This window comes from Ursus maritimus, unplaced genomic scaffold, assembly GCF_017311325.1.
Source record: "Ursus maritimus isolate PB19 unplaced genomic scaffold, ASM1731132v1 scaffold_35, whole genome shotgun sequence".
Classification (NCBI taxonomy): domain Eukaryota; kingdom Metazoa; phylum Chordata; class Mammalia; order Carnivora; family Ursidae; genus Ursus; species Ursus maritimus.
The window spans coordinates 1752466-1776629 of NW_024426119.1; the positions used below are offsets into that span (position 1 = coordinate 1752466).

Below are 24164 nucleotides of genomic sequence, written 5' to 3' on the forward strand. Positions count from 1 at the left end.
CAATATTAGGGGTTCCTGGGTGGCTCAGTCGTTAAGCGTCTGCTTTCGGCTCAGGGCGTGATCCCAGAGTCCTGGGATCGAGCCCCACATCAGGCTCCTCTGCTGGGAGGCTGCTTCTTCCTTTCCCAATCCCCCTGCTGTGTTCCCTCTCTCGCTGGCTGTCTCTCCCTCTGTCAAATAAATAAATAAAATCTTAAACAAAAAAAAAAAAAAAGAAAAGACCCACAATATTAAAAGCTGACTAAAATCCCCTTGTTTTGGAGTTAAGACAGGGGTTCTCAAGTACCAAGGGGCATTTGACAATATCTGAAAACATTTTTTTAAAGATTTAATTTATTTAGGAGAGAGAGAGAAAGCATGAGCAGGGGGGAGGAGCAAGGGGAGAGGGAGAAGCAGGCTCCCCACTGAGCAGGGAACATGGTGCAGGACTCGATCCCAGCACCCTGGGATCATGACCTGAGCGTAAGGCAGACCCTGAACCAACTGAGCCACCCGGGCACCCCTGAAGACATTTTTTATTATCAGAAGTGGGGAGAGGTACTCTTGCTCTCTAGCAGAAAGAGTGCACGATACTACTAAACGTCCCGTAAGACATGGAGCATCTCCACAGTGAAGACTGATCCTGCTTGAAATGTTAAAAGGGCCAAGATAAGGTGTTATCAGCTTGCTAGTGCTCTCAGCAACAGCACACGTTCTTTCTGGACACATACACACACACACACACATTCTTTCTGGACACACACACACACACACACACACACATTCTTTCTGGAGGAATATTGTATCATCCTAGCTCTGTAGAAACAAACCAGTGTTTCAAATAAAATGTCACACGATCAAGGACAAAAAAGCATATGGGAAGACAACCATCACGAAAGAATCAGTGGTGGAATGTTCAATAAAAGCAAACAGGCTCCAGGTACCAGAAATATCAGCTTACCATATTCAAGGAGTAAAAATAAGAGGGGCGCCTGGGTGGCACAGCGGTTAAGCGCCTGCCTTCGGCTCAGGGCGTGATCCCGGCATTATGGGATCGAGCCCCACATCAGGCTCCTCTGCTGTGGGCCTGCTTCTTCCTCTCCCACTCCCCCTGCTTGTGTTCCCTCTCTCGCTGGCTGTCTCTATCTCTGTCAAATAAATAAATAAAATCTTTAAAAAAAAAAAAAGGGAGTAAAAATAAGAGATTGGAAATTTTGGCAAAGAAAGGAAAATCACGCAAAAAAATTACAGAGCAGATTTGAGAGAAAGAAAAATTCTAGAACTGAAAAATACAAGAATGACAAGACTGCAATGGATGCCTGTGACAGCACATTAGAAATAATTTAATAGAGGGGCGCCTGGGTGGCACAGCGGTTAAGCGTCTGCCTTTGGCTCAGGGCGTGATCCCGGCATTATGGGATTGAGCCCCACATCAGGCTCCTCCGCTGTGAGCCTGCTTCTTCCTCTCCCACTCCCCCTGCTTGTGTTCCCTCTCTCGCTGGCTGTCTCTATCTCTGTCGAATAAATAAATAAATAAATCTTTAAAAAAAAAAAAAAAAGAAATAATTTAATAGAGAATCGGTAAGCTCGAAGACAAATCAGAAGAAAATATCCAAAATGAAACTCAGACAGAGGAAACACTGAAGAGAAGGGAAGAAAAGTCGACCTCATGAGAACAGAGGTCATAAAGCATTAGCACAGGCCGCGACAGAATTTTCCAAAACTGAAGACAGACATGAATCAACAGATTCAAGAAGTGGTAAGAAACAGCCACAGTATAAATGAGCAGCAACTCCCTCCTAAACGCATCGTAATTAAACGTAAGGAAGACAGACAAAAATAAAAGCATCCAGAGAAAAAAAGATATTCGCACTAAGGGGTCATTATAGTGGAATGGTAAACTTAAACCCACGCAGGAAATTCAGTCGTTCCATTGAAAGTAAAACCCCAATTAAAAAACACATTCTGAGCGTTTCTTGAGGGGAAAAAAAACAAAAAACAAACCCTTAGCTACTGACAAGATATATAAGGGTCCCAAAAGGGTGAAAGGAAAGGATGGAGAAGTGTAGCTGTATCATGTAAAATAGCAAACATTACTCCGACAGCTGACGGCTCAAACGAGACAGTGACACCCGGGAGCTCATGACGGGCGCTGTTCAGTGTTCAAACAACACACAGAGGTGAATTTGTCACTAGAAGCCATGCCCTAAGATCCATGTAGGTACGTTAATATCGTTTAAAAGGCAAAAAACATTACCGTGGGTTCAAAGGGACACTTCCCAATGAGAACGGGCATAACTTACCTAAAAAGTAAATAAATAAATAAATAAATAAATAAATAAATAAATAAATAAATAAATAAATAAAAATAAAACAATTTGAAATTTTATTCCCCTCATGACATAGCCTCAGAATATTTAAAGGAAAAAGGGAACCATACAGAGAAATAGATTGACAAATACTATAGGAATAACTGATAGAACACACAGAAGAAACTAGATTTGAGTAGCGTGATTAAGAAATAGACCTAATTGGGGCGCCTGGGTGGCACAGTTGTTAAGCGTCTGCCTTCCGCTCAGGGCGTGATCCCAGCGTTCTGGGATCAAGCCCCACATCGGGCTCCTCTGCTGGGAGCCTGCCTCTTCCTCTTCCACTCCCCCTGCTTGTGTTCCCTCTCTCACTGGTTGTCTCTCTCTCTGTCAAATGGATAAATAAAATCTTTAAAAAAAAAAAAAAAGAAATAGACCTAATTGATGTATATTAGAACACAGCACCTGACAAGTCTTTGGGCAGGTACGAAACATTTTCAGAACTTTGTCATGTTTCGGGCGTAAAGCAAGTCTCAACACTTAAAGGAAATGAATCCACCGACTATGGAAAAGGAAGCCTATGCAGAAGCGCCTGCACTTTTTATCACCTCTCGGCCTTTTGGCGGAGATCAGGTGTAGAAGTGCAAGCACTTCCGTACAAAGATGTACAGCCGGCAATGTTTGGAGCAGCCTTATTCACGGCCATCAGAGCGGGAAGCAACTCAAATTTTCATCAAGAGGAGGCCAAATAAAGAAATTGTGACCTATGTTCCCGTATTAGAATGTTACCCAGGGGCGCCTGGGTGGCACAGCGGTTGAGCGTCTGCCTTCAGCTCAGGGCGTGATCCCGGCGTTGTGGGATCGAGCCCCACATTGGGCTCCTCCGCTGTGAGCCTGCTTCTTCCTCTCCCACTTCCCCTGTTTGTGTTCCCTCTCTCGCTGGCTGTCTCTATCTCTGTCGAATAAATAAATAAAATCTTTAAAAAAAAAAAATAGAATGTTACCCAGCAGGGAGACTGAATGAGAGCTACAAATGACCATGCGGGTACGTGTCACAAACAAGACCGAGAAAACCAAGCCCTCAGAACAGTCTGCCCTGTGCTTCCATGTATATGAAGTTCAGAAGCGAGTGACATAGACGGTAGTGTTTATATATGCATACTGGGTGATAACGCCCTAGAGAAGAGGACAATGGTAGAATCGGTTAGGGTCACGCTTACCTGGGGAAGGGGTATGATCGCATAGAGAGGCCCGGGGCAAAACTAAAATACAGGGTCCCTTATTCACAGATTATTAAGAATTTCCAAAACAGTGACAGCAGGACACTAAACCAAATGTGGAGCCCTCCTAGGCACGGGGTCCTAAGCACACCCATGAAGCCGCCCCAGGCAGTGCCCACAAAAGGCCTCCACAGTGCTGACAATGTTCCAGAGTCCTGGTTTTCTAGTAATTCAGTCAACTTGACTGTGTACTTTTCTGTACATGTATGTTAAAGCATGATGAAGAAAGAAGATCTTCAAAAGGACCGAAACACAGGAACCACAATTTCATTCCAATCCAGGGAGCCTTGGAGACTTAATGCCGATCAGACTACATGACAAAAAATAAATAATTTTAAGGCACCAGGTTAGGCATCAGGAGGCTGGAATCTTGTCGCAATTCTGCTTTATGGCTTGAGACAAGTTCACTGGACCTTTTAATCGAAATTTCTCAACCTGCCAAATGTGCGTTCACCTCCCTACCTCACAAAGTTATGGGGATCACATGATGTCAGATAGTAGCTTTAGAAAGAACAAGTTGCTATCCACCGTAAGACGGGATTATTCTTTACACTTTAAATGCCATGTTTAAATATCCCCGTGCTGGGTACCCAAGGTGATTTGTATTTAAATGGTGTCGCCTGGCTCCCTTCTTCATGATTTGGTTCGGGTGAGGCCCAACGGACGGCCGCGGAATTTCCAGGCTTCTCTACAATGTCATGTGCATTTAGATTCTAGGATTGGAAAGGCCAGACTCAAATACAAATCTCAATTCCTAGCAGTGCCCTCTCCCTCATGCAGAACCCAAGATGTGGCCCCCCGCTTCCCTGCCCACAGCATTGGGTCACCTGCAGCCCGGACCTCCTAGTTGAGAGCACCCAGTGGCCTCTGGGATCCACAGAGAGAGCCTGCATGTCTGAAACAAGAACTCGTCTTCATTCTCAAGAATGGAGTATAAATTGAGGTTCTGGTCCTTTGGGATAAAATCCCACAGTCCCTATTTGGTTCTTTGTCGGGCCATGCCAACTAATTTTGATCACATAATGAGAACCTCTTTGGCATCCGCTCAACACATTGGAAGTCTCCGTTCAGATAGGATGGATTCTAAGTTTTTTGGAAGAGGATGAAAGTGTAGAGAAGAGGCAGGTAGGCCCGAGTCTGAGAGTCACTTTAAGAAACCTCCATTTAAAACAACTGCTCTTGCTACCAGTTAGTCTGTAACGTAATGGGGTCTATAGACGGGGTCTTCTATTTCCTTCATATTTCTTGGAAACTTGCAGGATGGCACTCCGTGACCGCTGCTGAATCGTATCAAGGACACCTGGCTGCTCGGTGCGGCGAGCATCTGCTTTTGCTCCCAAATTCACAGCCGCTCCCGACTCTCCTTCAGATTTCTAAGAGCCTCTCTCGGGAGCCATCCCCATCCGACTTAAAAGCTTCCACTGGGCCATGATTCATATTTCATAACCATAACATAAAAAGTGCTTTACGGCCTAATACCTGATATCTGAGGAACGGACGAAAGACGGGCCGGAAAAGCTGCTGGAGGTGTGTCCACAAAGGGGGGATGGGGGCTTGGGACCGCGCCTGCGGCAAAGGTGAGCAGCAGGACTGAATGCAGACGTTTCTCCTTGCTGCCTGTTTCACCACCGTTCCCTCTTCTGGGAGAAGTTTACAGCGGATTCTTGGGGAGAAGGATCAGAATTTTGCTAATCAATCACTGTGTTGCAAAGCCTTCTTACAGACAAGAACCCGCTCTGGTCTCCACACTCCCCGGCAGAGAGGCAGAGTGGGGCTGATTAAGGAGCCAGAACCCTGGAGAAGGTGTCGGGAGATCTCCTTCACCGGCTTACCTTTTTCTCCGATCCTTAGCTGAACTCTTTCATCCTAAAATGTGTGCAGTGCTGCCTGGCTACCTCCCAGGGTGACTACTGGGCTCAAAGAAGATTCTGTCCATGAAAAGGCTTTTCAGTGTAATAAAAGGCTAGGTCAATATGAGTTCGCCTAAGATTCCAGAAAAGAAAATGGAGATGAAGAGAAGCCATGACTCACTCAAGGTCCCATGGGTACAATGAAAACATTTTGAGACTTGAACCCCTTTTCCTTACCTTCCTTCTAGCGTTCTGCCCAGAACAGGCTGACTTCTTGGGGTAATTGTGCATGATTTGATCCCCGGAGGGCAGGAGCTAGACCACATGTTTTTAACCCATTCAATTGAGGGTCCAGTCAATATCATCCACTTCGTATTAATTGAAGGACATTCCCAAATGCCATTTAACGCTTCTCACGGGGTGAGGTTGGATTCAGACATTGCATCTCCACCATCAACAGGGCTGGTGAAAGCGAACTCTGGGCCCCAGTCGGCTGCCAAGCAAGCAAGCTGCATCATCCAGGACAGGAAGAAAACGTTAAAGGGGCTGAAGGCTCCAGGGTGTAGAGAAGGAAGACAGTCTGATGTAGGGTCCTGCACTTAAACCAGATTTTTCTGCTTTCATGCTTTGCTAAGAAGGGTGTTCTGAAAGGACCTTTTTCACAAATCTGCCCGGGACCAGGAGTGGGAAACTTCATTTTGGAGTAAAAATGGAAAAGACTGGAAAAGAAAAAGTTCCTGCCCCCAAGTCGTCTTTGTTTCCTTGAGAAAAATGTGCACAAGACTCTGCCCAGCACTTCTCAAAAGCTACTGGCATTTTTTTGGCCTCCATTGAACTACCCCAGTTGCCTATATATAGCCCTGTCTTGTGTAAAGAATTTAAAAAGCATTAGGATGCAGAAATCAAAGAGACAATAAATTTAAAACCAATCTTATTGTCTGCAGCCTAAAGTGTTATTTAGATCAAAGGGGAGGGGACATCTGGCTTCTGGCTTGCTACAAAAGGCAGATCACATTACCTACCAATTGCTAGATTCATCCACTCTCAATTTTGGGGGTCTAGAGAATATGGCTATTTTAGCTCCCAGTGAAGCATAGTAGGTGAATCAGTCAGACCTCCTGAAACCTGCGAAAGAAAACAAGCTCCACGGATTATATAAACATGTACTCGTGAGTTCTGCCCTGTGCCTCTCTGGTCATGTGTGAGGCCTTCAAGAGCTCAAAGCCAAGGCCCTGTTGTCACCACTCTTCTCTACCCCACCCCCAAAGCTAGAACTTCCTGATTTGCGAATCTAACTTCACGATCGAGAAGGCACACGCACGTGTGATTACTTGGTGAATCTGTTTTGCCCAAATCACAGTTCGGAACTGAGTCACAGAATGGGTAGTTGAAAACTTATGTGCGGCTTTCCCTCCATTTTGGTCATAAAAGCATAGATTTGTCTTACCATCAATTTGTCATAATGACAGCTTTGAAGGAAGGGTCAGTTGTGCTCTTTGTCTAGCAATTTACTCAGTGTCTGTACAAATTCTATACATGACCCAGTTCTAAATTAGATGAATAAGACCTTCCTCGTAGCATAGATGAGGGAATTAGAGCAATTTAAAGACCATTATTAAGATCCCAAACCAGGAACTCTTTAGTCAGTACTCAGCTCTGATTTCATTTGTTCTCATGAGCAAATAGCACAAATGCAGGATATGTTTTTTGTTTTGTTTTGTTTTTCAGAGTGTTTCACGGGGGAACAAAGAAGTAAGCACCACATTTAAGATCTTCCAGTAACTCAATGTGTCAACACGACCCTCTCTTTCCTTACCCATTCCTCACCCCTGAGAATCTAGAGAGGAAGGCAGACAATGACAGTATGAATTCTGTTCTGGGGACATCACATATAAAGCTTCCAGCAACACTCTTCAATTTCTACTATGGTTCACTCGCTTTCCAATATAACGAAGAAGGTTTCCAATACAATGGACAACAAAGGATCCCTAGAAATCGCTTGATGTGGTTCGGCCCCACTTGTGTATTTCCGTTCCACCACAGTCTTCTTTTACTGATTCCAGTTTTCTCCCTGCGTAAGGGCCTTCCAGAAACTTACAAAACAAACCAAAATTTTCTGTCTCTACTTATCACCTAAGCCTTCTCTTCTCACCCATTCTCACCTACCCCAATCTTTCAGGAAAAAGATTCTCTGCCAACCAAAAGTTAGAAAGAGAAAATCACCGAGAGATTTGGCATGATCCTGGCCTGATAGCCTTCTCCAGGGGACATGATTCTTTTCCATAATCCTACTTTGCTTTTCACTAAGATTGCCACTTCGTGGCTGACAAAGACTCTCATTGAAACTACATAGAATCACTGCTAAGAGGTAAGAATGAATAGGGAAATTTTAATTAGATCACACAACAGCATCTCGGAGTAGGAGGATCCTGGAGGGTCTTCAGTTTCAGGAGGAAATTGGACTTAAGATTTTCTGATGTAGCATTTCATCAACATTAACGGCTCTTTAATTCCATTTTTCCCCACAGAATAGCTGACATACAACGTTATGTCAGGTTTGGGTGTACAACACAGTGATGCAACAGTTCTAAACATTATACGGTGCTCACCGCAATGAGCGTAGTCGCTGCCAACGTACAGCATTCGCACAGTATTATTGACTGTATTCCCCATGCTGTACTTTTCATCTCCGTGACCTATTTATTTTATAATTGGAAGTTTGCGCCTCTTAATCCCCTTCACCTATTTCTCCCATCCCCTCACCTGCCTCCTCTGGCCACCACCAGTTTTCTGTATTTATGAATCTGTTTCCATTTTTTACTTGTTCTGTTTTTTCAATTCCATTTATAAGTGAAATCATATGATATTGTCTTTCTTATTTCACTGAGCATAATGTCCGGTGGGCCCACCCATATTGTTGCAAATGGCAGTATTTTATTCTTTTTTTATGGCTGAGAAGTATTCCGTTGTATGTATAACCATATCTTTCTCCGTTCATCTGTCAGTGGACCCTTGGGTGGCTTTCATATTTTGGCTATTGTAAAGAAGGCCGCGATAAGCATAGGGGTGCGTGTATCTTTTTGAATCAGTGTTTCTGTTTTCTTTGGGTAAATACCCAGTAGTGGAATCACTGGCCTCAGTTCTGTTTCACGAGTTGTGCCCAGTTTGCTCTGAATCCTGGGTGACCATCAGAAGTGAAATTTTGGTATGAGTCTGGCATTCCAGTTCTGACAGCGTGTCTGGAAAGGCAGTGAAGAATTGAAATGTTTTGTAAAATATAGAGGGAGAGGCCAACAAGGAAGAAACTAACCTTTCCAGCCTTGCTGTGAACACCTGGAGAAGTGAATTTTCAGTGTCAAGCATCAGGACAAGAAAACTAAATACCATTATCTTCTTTTACACCAACTTCTATTCTTTTTCTTGTTTTTTCTTTACAAACACAGCCCCTCTCTGGGGCTCACTGCCATGTCCCATAAACTTTTCTGGATGACTTCCTGCTCTCAAAAAAGCCTGAGCAGTGGGGTTATGCATATCCTAACTACTAACCACTAAAAGAAAAACTTAATGCTTCTCTTAATTACGGTGTTGAGAACGCAAACTAACCTATGGCTCTGAAAAGACCGAGGACTGCCTCCGAGCAGGCTTTGTTCATTATGATAGATGTATGTACTTACTGCGGATACAATGACAGAAATGCTATGTCCTCCCCCATTAGGGAGCCAAGGTTTTACTTGGATAGACATATAATTTTTCTCAGATTTCTGAAAAGTAGACCTTTTTGTCTACCCCTACCCTCTCCCGTGCCTCCAGAAAGCACATCGATAAAGCCAAACTTTGGCAGAAAAGGAAAAATGGAGAGCAGAAATGAATGTCTAATAATTGAAAGCATCGTGGACCTTATTATGGTTTATTGCCTTATTCTAGGGGTCGGATGAGCACACTGTAAAGAGCGCGGCACTAAATTTATTAGCTTGGTTATCATATTTCAGACAAGACATCAAACTGAGGGGACCCACTTCTCCCATCGCACGGCACCTTCTACAGGAAGAGTCGCGTTATGCTGGCGCAGATGCAGATCCTACCGTCCGACGACTCACATTTCCTTTGTAGTGCGCCTGGGAGGCGGTAGAGGGGCTTCCTCTTGGAAACTCGGTCGCTACCTAAGAACGGCCAGGACGGGCTTCCGCAAAGGGATGTGGGAAACAATTCTCACATCCAGCATGTGGATCAAGTGAACAGAACGCGCAGGGTGGCCCGAAGTAGTTTTTGTGGGGAAATCACTTAAAACATCATGGATAGGGGCGCCTGGGTAGTGCAGTCGTTAAAGCGTCTGCCTTCGGCTCAGGGCGTGATCCTGGCGATCCGGGATCGAGTCCCACATCAGGTTCCTCCGCTGGGAGCCTGCTTCTTCCTCTCCCATCCCCCTGCTGTGTTCCCTCTCTCGCTGGCTGTCTCTCTGTCACATAAATAAATAAAATCTTTAAAAAAAAAAAAAAACATCATGGATATAAGGTTAAGTGTGTGTGTATACATGTAAATGTTTGAATATATATATATATTTTTTTTTTTTTAACTAAATGAATGAAAAAAGATCAAATCGCTAACTCCAGGATAAGTTGAACAACAAAGGAAACCTAAATTCAGTCAATAGTAATTGATGGCCATAACAGTGTAAACTCTGATTATTGATGTAAGCAAAATTTGTGGTACAAATCGTGTGGGGTGGAGTGAGTGAAATGGAGAACGACCCAGCTGTCTTCTTTACCATAACACAATGCTGGCAGACAATATGCAAACTTAAAAGTAAGAAGTAGAAAGATGGATGCAAGGGCAGAAGAAACAGACATTTTCAGCTGTCGACTCTGAGAAATGAGACTAAAGGAGTCAAGTAGAATTGCTGGGACAAGAGACTGATATTTTTCATTGTAAGCCGTTGAATATTGATTTCTTTCACCCCTGTATTCATGAGTTACTTCAATGTGGCATCTTGCCCTCTCGGCACCTAATCCAGTATCCTTCTGGATTGTCTCCTATACTGTAGAACATAGAAAGCCAAACCCTTGTACTTCCCAGACGCCCATGAACTTAGTGTTTATAATTTGCCCCGGGTTCCAAAGAGCAGATACGTCACGCTAGACTTGCAGGCAGAAGCAACCCATCTGAGCCAGCAGCCATTCAGAGGAACTCGTAACTTCTGTCAAGCTTGGGGAGGGAGTCCTCAGCTTCTTGGGTAGCTAAGTTGAAGTTTCCTCTTGAATGTGGGCAAACTTAGTGACTTGCTTTTGACAAATGAGATAAAGCAAAAATAAGTCCTGTGGCTTTAGAGGTTAAGTCATGAAAGGGGCCATGGCTTCTTCCTTGCTCTCTTTTGGTTTACTCACTCTGGAGGAAGCCAGTTACCGTGTTATGAAGAGAGGTCCACCCTGTGAGGAGCTGAGGCCTCCAGTCCAATAGCCATGTGAGTGAGCAGTGATGGAAGTGGATTCTCCAGTCCGTCAAGTCTTTAGAGGTCTGAAATCCCTGTGACACCTTGCCTGCGAACTCCTGAGAGATTCTGGGCCAGAACCACCCAGCTGAGTCATTTCCAGATCCCTATTAGAAAATACGTGAGATCGGGGCATCTGAGTGGCCCAGTCGGTTGAGCATCTGCCTTCGGCTCAGGTCATGATCTCAGGGTCCTGGGATCGAGCCAGGCGTAGGGCTCCCTGCTCAGCAGGGAGTTTGCTTCTCCCTCTCCCGCTACCCCCCTCCCCTTGCTCATTCTCTCTCTTTCTCTTAGATAGATAGATAGATAGATAGATAGATAGATAGATAGAAAGAGAGATAAATAAAATCTTTATTAAATATGTGAGATAATAAATGTTTGTTGTTTTAAGCTACTGAGTTTTGGCATAATTTGTTACAGAGCAATCTCTAACAAATACAAGGTGATTCATAGGTTGGCCTGACTTCTGGCATTATCTCAATTCAGTAAGAAAAAATTCTTTCATCAAGATACTCAGTCCATCTTTTGGCTCTGCTTTTCTGTGTGTAGAGGCTTCATTCTTCAGACGGTTTCATCCACCTGCCTGGGAAAGATGGCTGTCAGCAGATTCTGGTCCGCAGGTTTCTGATCCTAGACGAAGGGAAAAAAAAATCTTGTTTCTCCCAGCCTCCATTTTCAAATCCGAAGAAAGATTCTATGGACTCAGTTTGGGTTTCAAGCCCGTTTTTTTTTTTTTTTTTAAGATTTTATTTATATATTTGACAGAGATAGAGACAGCCAGCGAGAGAGGGAACACAAGCAGGGGGAGTGGGAGAGGAAGAAGCAGGCTCATAGCGGAGGAGCCTGACATGGGGCTCGATCCCGGAACGCCGGGATCACGCCCTGAGTCCAAGGCAGACGCTTAACTACTGCACCACCCAGGTGCCCCTCAAGCCCGTTTTTAAAACCAACCATGGTGGCCAAGCGGAATGAGTATTCTGATTTTCCAATATGGTCAAATGTCACCCCTATGACTACAGAGGAAATAGGAATAAAACATACAGTGATAAGAAGCCTCAATGACACCACAAGGAGTGAAGGAAGGGTAGGTCCAAAAAAATACAAGTTTTAAGGAGAATTTATTCAAGAAGTAAAAAACAGTAGATATCTACTCAAAAGCCCATCCCAAATATAACCTCTGCTGTCATTGTGGTATAATAATAAACTTCTTCATTCAAAGTGTCGGTATTGGCGCTGGTGGAATGGAATGTCTGGAAGGCTGCAAAGCCCATTTCTAATGGACTCCTGCTACATTGTTTAATGATAAATACATAGGATAGAGAAAGTGGTTTCAGCCATAAACACAGAAGACAGAATTGTTTTGTGAGCATAAGTATTGAAGTCTTGTTTTTGTGATAATGGGGAACAGTGATAATAAGAATAATTATCTAAGATACCTTGAAATAGGCAATGATTTTAACCTCCTGCCCACTAAATTTGTTGATGGGACAGGAGGAAATGGACCCTGATAATCCTCTACTTGGTAATCACGATCAAGTTCCTAGGAGGAGAGCTAGAGCTGCCTTACTTCAGGCCTTTATCTTTTCCCACTTAGGCTATTGCAACCATACAGAGTTAGGGATGCACACTCTGGTGATGAAACTATCAAGACGTGCAAAGAAGAAATTACTATAAAAGTTGAGGGTGTGGGGGCGCCTGGGTGGCACAGCGGTTAAGCGTCTGCCTTCGGCTCAGGGCATGATCCCGGCGTTGTGGGATCGAGCCCCACATCAGGCTCCTCCTCTATGAGCCTGCTTCTTCCTCTCCCACTCCCCCTGCTTGTGTTCCCTCTCTCGCTGGCTGTCTCTATCTCTGTCGAATAAATAAATAAATAAAATCTTTAAAAAAAAAAAAGTTGAGGGTGTGATTATTAATTGTGGTATGGGAAAGGGTTAAAATTGAGGTGGGGCATAGGAGAGCTTCTGGGAAGGCTGGAAAAAAATATATATTTCTTAACCTAGTGGTAGTTATAAGGGTACCTGCCTTACGATAATTCTTTGTTGTAAGTTTTGAAATCAGGAGGTGTCAGTCCTTCAACTCTGTTCTTCTTTTCGAGATGGTTTTGGCTTATTTGGGGTCCCTTGCATTTTCATATAAATTTTAGATTGCGTTGAATCTGCAATAGAATTTCTAATCCAAGGACATGGGATGTCTTTCCACTTATTTTGGTTTTCTTCTATTGCTTTAAACAATGTCTTGTAGTTTCCAACATAGAAGTCTTGCACTTCCTTTGTTAAATTTATTCCTATATTTATTCCTCTTTTTGATGCTATAGAGAAGGAATTATTTTAATTATTTTCCTAATTTTATTTTCAGATTTTCTCATTGCTAGTGTATAGAATACAGTTAATTTTTGTATATTGATCTTGTGTCCTGCAATCTTGATATACTCATTTACCAAGCTCTTGCTATGGTCCAAACGATTGCATCCACCCCAAAATTCATGTTGAAATCCTAACCCCCAAGGTGATGATATGTGGAGGTGGGACCTTGGGATATCCTTAAGTCATGAGGGTGGAACCCTCATGAATGGGATTAGTGCCTTACAAAAGAGCCTCCAGAGAGATCTCTAGCCCCTTTCACCAGGGAAGGACACATTAAGGAGTCTGGGACCCAGACACATGCCTTCACCTGATCATGCTCTCAACCTGATCTCGGACTTCCAGTCTCCAAACCGTGAGGAATAATTGGTTTGGGGTTTTTGGGGTTTTTTTTCCCACCAGTCTGTGGTATTTTGTTATAGTAGGCCTGAATGGCCTAAGATAGCTCTAGTATTTCTTTTGTGGATTCCTTAGGATTTCTACATACAAGATCATATCATCTGAAAACAGAAGTGATTTTAAGTAATATAATGTAGTAACTCTTGAAATCAGTCTTTCTCCCACTCCTCAGGATCCGTTGTTGTCGCTGTTTGTTGTTTCTTTAACAGTGACTTTCATGAACTAATTCAGTAAAGTCTCTATTTTTTGTTGTGTTGCCACTGAAATCTCCGGCAGGTTAGTTTCGTGGTCAGCTAATAGCTGAACAATGATTTCCTTCAACACTTGGAACCAGGAAGTCTATCAGTCTTTGCCAAGGGGCTCTGTATAAATGTTAGGGCCGACCGTCACTACTCAGACCTTAGCAGGACACCTGGGCCTTAGCCTGCACTTCCTGCTTACGCAGAGCCCCACGACCAGCCTGAGGGAAGAGCTTACAGTCTTCTCAGATTCTCCCTGTGCGTGTAGAAAGCCCTGGGGCATGTGCACAGCCCTATGCATGCTTATGGTCTTCCAGAGTCCCAGTACTATGGTGGAGATTTTCAAAGCCCCGAGGAAATCTCATTCTCTTGTGTTCACCAGTTTGCTTGCCCCAGCTGCTATCTTCTACCTCAGGCAGCCACCAAAATAATCAGTTGCCTCCAACTGTTTTCAACAAGGCTTTTCACACTGGGCAGCTTCCGATCAGGTCAAATAAAGATAGCCTTCAAGTGGGGTCTCCAGGGTTTGACGGACAAGTCAAATAATGACAGTTCCCTGTGTATTTGGCTTTGAAAGAACTCCAATCCCATTCTATTCCCTCCAGGGGCTGCTAGTTGGCTGGTTTTTACTGTAGTTGCAGGCTGTTGGTTTTTAAGTCTTCTATGGAACTGAAGAGGGAGGATGAGAACAGGGCAAGTTACAATATCAGTGTTCACTGTTCTTACAGCCTCTTTCTAGAATAAATGCTGCCCAGGCTGCTGCAAGCCCTCAGTTAGTTTTCAAAGTTCTAAAAAATTGGTTCTGGTTATTTTTGCCAAGTTCTCATTGGTTTTATGGAGAATTTTCAGAGCTCCTCATTCCAACATTTTTGCTGATATCCTACCATGTATTTTTTTTTAAACCTAGAATGCCTTTCTGTATCCAGTCCCACTACCCTGTTCAGATGTTGCCTCCTAGGTGTGGGTGTGGCTTTTGAGGGCACTGTCTCCTTGCTACTTTGTCATCTTTCCCCTCCAAGTCCGAGGAGGCCGTAACAGAAAGGTGGCAAAGAGGCTTTAAATGCTTTACAGCTAGGGTTCTTGATGATGCCAACTACAGCCTCAAGGTAATCGTAGTCATTAAATGTGAATAATCAAGAGTTGGACCTATTTTTAGAGTGCTGTGTTCTGTCCTTAAAGGAATGTCTGATACAAGTGGAGAATATCACAATTTTGCCAAGTGGTTAAGGGCACAGGTGTTGCAGTGAAACCTCCTAGCAGTGATAATAATGGTATACATACAATCTATGAAGATCGTAGGGAATTTAGCAAAGTCTGTCCTAAGCACTCCATACGTAGTTGCTGGAATTTTCATCACCATTGTCAGAGCACCAATGCCTAGTAGAAATCCCATATTGTATGTCCAAATAGGAAGGGACCTCCGAAATCTGCCAGTTCAATTGAAAACCCAGGACAGTAACTCACTTGACCTCACATCCCTATTAAATGAGGTCAGCATGTGTTTTCATACCTCTAAGCACAGGGAGTTCATCTCAAAGGCAGTTCATTGTGTCAATGAATCCCTCTCATTATTATCTTCCTTCTAGTGAGCCCAAGTCTTTCTTCCGTTTTTCCCTTGAACACTTCCAAACTGAGCTATTGTCATTTCTGCATAACTCTTCCATTACTGAAGGGTTCGCAAAACTCTTTCCGGCTTTTCTTTCTAGCTCTGGGGAAGAGGCTGGTGCTTTCCGTCGCACACCAACTTCCCCTCATCTCTAACTGCCACGGCCTGAGGTGTCCTGCTAAAACCTTAAAGTCCTAGTTGGAAGAAATAAGTTCCCTCTGAGATACAAGACATCTATTCATCTCTTTTCTACCTCCCTTCCCATGACAGGTGAATCCCTGTTCTGTGAACACTACCAGTTGAACACACACATGCACACACACAGACACAGAGGAGAGTTTCTATTTATTGGTTGCTCTTTGGGAAAGGTAATATAGAACATAATTGGGATTAAAATCAAATTCTAGTTACAGGTTCATAAAACTTTGCTTTAAACCAAATTAACTTTTATGAGACTATTAAATCGCCTCTCATCCTCATACATAACAAAGTAATTCAATCACAGTCTATATAATCCTTTGTTGTTTTTCAATGATTAAAGCACACATAATACATAATGCAGTTGATATTAAATATCTTGAGAATGACGAATCAATAGAACTCCTTCCACTCTGAAGCCTTAACTGGTCATTTAGACACGTTCTGGACATACACTTTTCATTTTAGATTTTCTCCTTAAAAGGACTTGTGAACTATTCATTATTATCTGCTATTTGTATACACATGTCATTAAGTCTTCCAAAATAACATGAAAAATCTTTCTTCATATTGCTTCAGAAATGTTAACCTTTAAGGAACATTCGATTAAAAAAAAAGCAAAAGCTCACGTCCTGACTCTGTAACAGACGTTCAGATGTGTCAAGATTTTATTGTTTCCCTCTGACCTGACAAAAGCCTCCAACATACAACGTGCCACTCTCTTCCTTGCTCAACTCAGAGGAAGTCCAATAAAGGAGAAAAAGCAAATGCTCGAAACCACAGTGACCAAAGGATTTGAATTAATAATTACATTAAATAACCATAACTTTTTGTTTAACTATTCACATTCCACACAGTGGAAATTACCTTTTCCTCCAGATTTTTCACTTACATTGTTTAACTTTGAAGAACTACAATAACAAAAACCAACTTACAGCCTCACAGGATGTGTGTTTTTCTCTTTTAATGCCAAGCACAAAGTGTACGTCATAAAATTCCTATTTGGTGTTTGGCGTTATTTTAATAGGAAAGATTGAGATCACAAATATCTCACCACAAAAAAATTCTACCATAGTAATGAAAAACCATACCGCTTCACCGGTGACTCCAATACAATATGGAATAGATACAGCACTTTCGATAAATGTTGGGAGACACACCCTACTTTGCTGGTCTCAATATAGGCACAGTAAGAAAAGCAGACATTCCCTCTCCGGCTAGCGCTGGTTTTTTTCAGGGTACTTATGCTGCTGATGATCTCAGTGAAGTTAATTTTGAGGCAATTCTCTTTACTTAAGCCAAATCCGACTTACATGCAAGACTGTGGTACAAGCTACTGAAAGAAGATGCCTGCTGCCAACGTAATTCATCTCTCTTTAACAAAACTGCATGCTTGTGGCAGAGCTAAAACAACAAGAGAAGTTCAGTGTCTGCTGGGTCCGAGTGTCGTGTTTCCTCTCTGTGCGGTTTCACATGCTCAGCTCCTTCCCCTTTCTTCCCCTCTCCCCCACCCTCAGAATTCCGGCTTAGGATCTGTGTCTTCCTTAAATCCATCCTGAGCTTCACTTTGGAGGGGTGTGCATGACAGAAAGGGTTAGGGCAGGGCCATAAAGTGCACACGAAATACACGGAACGTGTGTTCGGACAAATTTGCCTCGTGTGGAATCATCATCAGTAGTGAGTTCAGAAGTTTCCAAACTCGACCCAAGATTTTGGGTGTTGAAGATCACTTCTGCCTCCAAGTACGGTTCCGGCTTAGCTGTTAGATGGGAGAGCGCTGCACCAAAAAATAAAATAAAATAAAATAAAAGCAGCCTCTTTAGTGCAATGCTGGCGCCTGGATGGGTAACTAAGATGCTAGTCAATGGTGCTTGTTTCCCATATCACATGTGACTTGGCTAGCGAGGATGAGAAGGCACAAGGCAAAAAAAGAAAAAAAAAAGTGTCTTGGGGGGTGGGGATGGGCTTACATAGAAAACCTCAGGCTTGAAGAGAACGGGTGAGCCAAATCCAAAAAGCAGTAAGGTCCACCGCCCTGCAATTTGTCCCTTAGATAAATCCTAAGCAGGGATGGGGAGGAGCCCCAGTTTAATCAGAGGAGGGGTCTACCAGTAGAGAGACAGCTAATGCACCCAAAGGCTCTGACTTCCCCCCCCCCCCAAATACTCTGATTTCTTGACTGGGATTTCCCATTAGACCCTGAGAAAGCAAAGGAAGAAGGGGAGGGCATCCCTTATACCTCCTCCCAGGCCTTAAACTACTCCTTAGCCAGAGGCAGTCTCCTTTACTTCTTTATTCTCCTCTGCTCCAGCTCAATCTCCCACCCACTGAAACAAGAAGACCCGCAGTGTATTTCTAGCTCAAAGGAGCACGCCCTCAGTTCTCCCGTCTTAGCCTGGTCCTTCACTGCCGGGTACACTCAGCGGAGGCCGGCTCTTTATAATACGGGGTTGTGGCTCTCAGAAGCATTACACAGAAATAACGAACTGGGAAAGAGGGGATTACAACCAAGCAAAAGGAAAGATCCGAGGACCTTCTGCTTTTGAGGTGTTTGTTTTCTTCCCATCCCAGCATCCGGACTACATCTATTTTCTGCCTGAGGGGCGAAGTGGGGGGTAGGGGTCATCTTGGTCTTGCTCACTCACTTGGTTCTGAAAAGAGGAGTGGTCAATATTTATGTTTTAAGTTTGGTGTTGGGTTGGGTTACAGCCAATTTCAACAGATCACAGTGACAGCCAAAGTTAGCGCTTTTTTGGCAATTTCGTTTCTCCTCTGTTCACTTGGTTTCCATTCAATACCAGGGGAAACTTGCTGAAGCATGGGTCGCACTATGTCTCGGGGTTGGCCTTTCAAGACTGCACGTCTCCCTGCGGAACTCGTGCTATGCCCAACTGGCCTCCCACTCCGTGCCTCCCTTCTCTCCCTCCTGTGTCCTTCTTGCCCTTGGCGCACACCAGCCTCCCCGAGTCGGAAGACCCTTCCCCAAATGAGAAACAGTGACGTCTATGGTCAAGTGAGGTAATTTAGAGTTCCCGGCAGAGAGGGAATTAGACTGAAACAGTCACTGAGATCGTAAGAAGGGATGGATGTGGAAGGGAGGAGACGCGGGGGAAGAAGCAAGCACAGGTGGAAATACCTTTCCCAAGTATAACGCAGCACAAAAACAGGTCTCCTGCCCTCAGAGGAGCCTCTTGCATTAACATTCATTCAGAAGGGAGATTCTGGTCCCCGGGAGGGCACGTGGAATACACCGGCAGCACCTGACCGCAGCCCTGCCCCTTTTCACGTGCCTCCCCCGGGGGTGGGCTTTCTGTGCCAGCCCCATGGAAGCGGATACGTTTGCATAATAGGGAGTGCCCTCCTCTGGCGTCTGCAAACCCCCAGACACGCACGCACACTCATGCATACAAACTACGCGCTAGCGGCTCCTGTTGGAAGGCAGCTGGTGGTTCTTCTTGCCTGTAGGTTGAAGCCAAGTAAGAATCAGGTCGTTTTAGGTCTGGCTCTGGGCCCGCCTGGGGCTGCATCCCTAGGCCAGGCTGGCTGTGCCCAGCTTAATCCAAATCGATGGATATGCATCGACACTGCTTGACTCGCGTGACCCTCTTCTTCTTGGTGGGCGGCTGCAGTTCGGGGCAGTTGAGGGTGACCATCATGGTGGTGAACTTCTTGGGCTTGCAGAAGGAGCAGGACTGAAAGGAGCCTTCCTCCTTCCGGATGTGCCTGGGGATGTAGAAGGAGTTGCACTGGCCGTAGCAGAAGCGGTTGATGATGGTGCGGCTGTTGCAGCCCTCCTCGTGGATGGTCTGCTTCAGCGGCTGGGTTTTGCACCAGTCTCGCTTCAGGTATTTGCGCTCGGTCACATGCAGGGCCTCCTGGCTGGACTCCAGCACCTCCTCCCCGGGCATGGCCGTGCCACGCCCCTGGCCACGCCCCCGGTTCCTGGAGCCCGGCTGCTGGGGAGACTGAGTCTGCTCGGAGTCATTGTGCTGGGCCTTGTCTGGTGGGGGGATGGCACCTTGGGACCCCTTCTTTTTCCCTTCGGCGGTGGGCAGCAGGGTCCCCAAGAGGAGAAGCAGGGCTCCCACAGTGTAGGCGGTGCGGCTCATGCTAACGGAGGGAAGCACAGAGAGGGGAGACACAAAAGTTGGACAAGTCAATTCGAAAATTAATAGCAGCTAACATTTTATCAGGCACTTGTTACACACTCTATGTAAGATATTTCATTTCCTTCTCACAATATCTCTATGAATCAGGTATAATTATTCTCATCCCCCACCGAGCCGTCAAGTCACCAAGCAGCTGGCCCAGGGTCCCGGGTGAATAAGCCAAGATTTGAGCTCAGCCACCGCCTATCTCTTCGTGGCATGTCATCCCACCGGAATTCCTTCCTGGCTGCTGACACCAATCACATGGGACGTTGTCTTACGGTTACCGAATTGTATTCGTTCTTGTATTAGGCCAAATTACCTTTGCACCTCTCTGGAGAAACCCAATTTTCTATTTTGTTTTACAGAAGGCACATCAGCCTCACCACCCAGGCGTCATCTGCCCGGAAAGGCTCCCAGTCTTTTTCTCTCCGAGCAGCCTGACTGCTGCCTGAGTCCTGCCTCGCTCCGTCCATCGGGCAGATGCTTAGATGTCGGCTGACCGCAGGCGTTGCCAGGAGAGCCCTGGAGGAGAGGGGTGAGCCGCTGATGGAGGGAGAGCACTCAGCAGGTGCACACACTGGAGGAAAGTCCAGACTGAGTTTTCACTCCAAGACTTGGGGCAGCAACTTGCTATCTGACCATGAGAAAATCACTTTGCTTCTCAAGAAATGACTTCATGTAAGCAACGTACAGAGACCTCATCTCCCCAGATGGGTTGTTCAGAACAAATTGGAGGTACAAACAAGAGCAGTTTGAGAACTAACCAAATCTATGGCAGGGTCACACACAGAATGAATTACCTTTCCAGAAAGATCACATTAACTCCTAACACTCCTGGACCTCTCACCTGTTCTCATTTTTAAATGGGCATAGCTATTTATTATATCATTCATGATATCATGATAGACATTTTTCTACTTTTAAATGGTGAAATATGTCTTTCACGTGTGTGTGTAAAATCTAGGAGGTAGAAAACGGCACAGGAAGACAGGTATGTGCAAATATTTACATTAATAAATGCCATAGACATGTAGGATAAATTAATTATCGTGAATTACTGTGGACGGGCCTGGAGTTAGACATGGGGCAGACAGGGCAATGAACAATGGCAAAAAAATTAGAAAAGTGGGGGAGGCAGAGGGAAAACTGACAAAACAAACAAACAGGAAAGCAAAGATGGAGAGAGAGGAAAAAATGGAGTGAGGAATGTAAATCAGAGGAAGGAGGGCTCCTCTAGAGGCAGAATGTTAAGGGAAGGTAGAGGGGACAGAGGAGGAAGAGGAGAAGCGGAGCCTATTTTTTAAGACTGCAAGCACCACGCTATGGAGATTCTCCTGACAAAGTGCCTCTAAAATCTCCAGGAGCGGACGATCGCCTGGGGGTATTGTTAAAATGCAGATTCTAATTCCGTGGGTAGGTCTGCCTTTCTAACAAGCTTTGAGTAGCAAGGCCTGTAGTACTTGTGGCCTCGGGGAAGGGGGGGGGCCAGAAAAGAGTTATTAAAATGCGGAAGGATTTTCTTTTCGAAGAGTGCAACTGCAAATTCACAGCCTGGCTCTCAGGCCATCTTGCCAAATCTGACCTGAATCTTGAGGCTTCCCCTACCCACCCCCCCATGCCCACTGTGGTTCTGAACCTAAGGGCAGGGCTGAGAAGTACCCATTTCCCTGCTCTCTTTTGTACACCAGCATTATGCATAATAGTAAGTGCATTTTAATAGTAACCTTATCACATCCCCCCAAGGAACTCTACAAGTTGGCACGAGTAGATAAACCAATTACCTTTCAAAGACAAAGGCCCTGCGGAATCTACATTCTCTAAGCAACAGTCCCTGTAAATAAAGACCATGCAACCCTAAGGATAATGTCAAATTAAGATAATTAAATATTAAATTTAAAATATCCTTAAATGGCACCATTTTTCCAACATTAACCTAATACTTTGGGGCAAGTTCAAGTTTGCAACTGATAATGTGACATTTAGCGCCTGTTCTTTCGACTGCGGACTCCCTGGCTTTTATCAGTTTATGTTACAACATCCCTGTTCTTTAAACAGAGCCTTTTTTGCCTCAACAACAAAAAAATTAATTTCCTTGTTTTGTCTTTAAAAAAATCGCTCATGAGAAAAGTCCAGTTATAAAACAGTGCTGATTTTCTCCAGAGACCAGAATAACTTGAGCCGTGACAGTTCAGTCTCCTAGGCAAATATATTGTGAATTTGAGAAGCTTTTACAAGTTTCTGCTATTCATTCAATTGGGGGCCAGGATCTAAACTAAAATTCAGTGTCTGCCCATTTCAAAGAGGAGCACATGAGACAGCCCTGGGCCTACACCCACAGTCTTCCCTCATCCCTACCAAAAATGGCCCCAAGGACAATTCAGCCCTCCCAGAGCAAGACCCTCAGAGCCCAACATCACAGAGGCCAATCTGAAACTGACTGGGAATGTACATTGTCTGCATATGACAGTTCACGTCATAAAGCCATCCCCTCCCACAAACATCTGTCCAAAAAATGCAATTTCCTTTCTCCAGACCAACATAGGGCTCCTTTTATGCTCAACTTTTCCTTCCTGGCATTTTCACATCTGTCCTTAAATAAATACCTAGTCCGAGAGTCACGAGGACTTATTCGTCATCCTATCCTCCGCGCCTGGCGAGAGTAGGCGCTCTTCCCTTACGTGAATGCTTGTTACGGACCACGTGGATTTTAAGTCTCCCTCCACCGTGCGCCAATGAGCAGCCGAGCCTAGCACAATCTTCTTGATTTCTCTCTTAACAGTATAGCAAACTCCTTCTAGCCTACAAGTACCTTAATACTTGTCTTTCTTTTTCTAGGAACACTTCAGATAGCCACTACTTTTTACCTGGTCCCAGGGAGAATGCTGTGGGTTTCATTTTCTAATTGAAGCCATTGTATTCCCTATGGCAGAAACCAACAATAAAGCAAGCAGTAAATTCAAAATTAGTCAACTGTGGTTTTCAGTTTTAATTTGGACAGACTTCCTGTTCCTATGGGAGCGTGCAAACCCCATAAGCCAAAGGGGTCTAGAATGACAGGCCATTTTCTTGTTTTTTGGTTTTTCAAGAAAAGTAAATTTTTCTCAAAATAGGATTTATTAGGTGTGGAAAATGTTATAAAATGGTTTTTCATTTTTTAAAAAAGCCTACTTTTTAAAATCGTCAGTGCTTATTGTGAGGCTTTTGACTCTTTAAAACTTATAACTAGCTATTTGGAGAAAAGTAAAAACCAACTTGAGGAATCTCAATCAACACAGACCTCAGCTTAAAGAACAGGCGTTGTCTGAAGAACTCTGCATATCCTGCAGGAGTAAGAGTTAGAAGGTTAAGAACTCTACTGAGGGCTTCAGAGGGGAGGGGGGCGGGGGAATGGGATAGACTGATGATGGGTAGTAAGGAGGGCACGTATTGCATGGTGCACTGGGTGTTAGACGCAAGTAGTGAATCATGGAACTTTACATCAAAAACCAGGGATGTACTGTATGGTGACTAACATAATATAATAAAAAATATTATTATAATTAAAAAAAGAAAAAAGAAGGTTAAGAACTCTAATAGTACTAGAACCAGGGCTCTGTCAAGTTACTGTGGTCAATCACCCAGCCTCCCTCCCACACACACCACAGACTGGTCACAATCACTCAGTGAAGCAAAAGGGGCTGTTTTGCCCTTGAAATCCCAAGTGTATTGCCACCAAATAATCTGCACTTTGTAAATGTCACAAGATGGAGGAAATCATGATTACGTAAATTTCTTGAAGACAATTCTTTTCCATATCAACACCTCACCCTATTATCAAAAATCAATCCAAATCCTAATCAAGCCTTGGGTTCCCATGAATCATCCCTCTGCCCAACCGTGAGCTGCAAACATTTTTAGTAATTTGCATTCATGAAATGACCCACTCACATCATTAAAGTTGAGCTGCGTTTTGTGGGTTCAGAATGCATCGTGGCACCCACAGAGACCCTCCCTTTATACTCATTGCAGACAACATTCTTCTTTTCAAACCCTGCCTCAACTTATGCTTAATGCATTACTGCTTCTCCAAGTAATGTGATCATATTTTCATGGTGAACTTTCTCCACAATTGCTCTCCATCAGCAAGACCCACCCACCCCTACCTTTCTTCCCTTTACTACTGTCCTCCCCTCCAATCCACTTGTCCCAGAGCACATAGATACCCTCAAAGCAGTTCTTCTCTACCTGATGCTTTCCTTCAGGTTTCCCTTAGTGATCAAGAGGAAACATCCACACGCAGAATAAGCCATATCAGCCACCTCTGTCCCG

At 44.3% G+C, this 24164-nt stretch overlaps 1 protein-coding gene across 2 annotated transcripts; it reads right to left on the bottom strand.

The window, feature by feature from the left end:
- Window positions 1-15835: 15835 nt before the first annotated feature.
- On the bottom strand, window positions 15836-19814 carry GREM1 (gremlin 1, DAN family BMP antagonist). Of its 2 annotated transcripts, XM_008702282.2 has the most exons (2): window positions 19701-19814; window positions 15836-19577 (listed from the first exon to the last, which is right to left on the bottom strand). In XM_008702282.2, the coding sequence occupies exons 1-2, from the start codon at window positions 19812-19814 to the stop codon at window positions 19260-19262; spliced, it is 432 nt and encodes a 143-aa protein (XP_008700504.2). In that variant the 3' UTR covers window positions 15836-19259. The 2 variants fall into 2 exon arrangements, with proteins under 2 accessions (XP_008700504.2, XP_008700503.2); XM_008702281.2 differs by having other exon boundaries at window positions 15836-19814.
- Between the last annotated feature and the right edge of the window lie 4350 nt (window positions 19815-24164).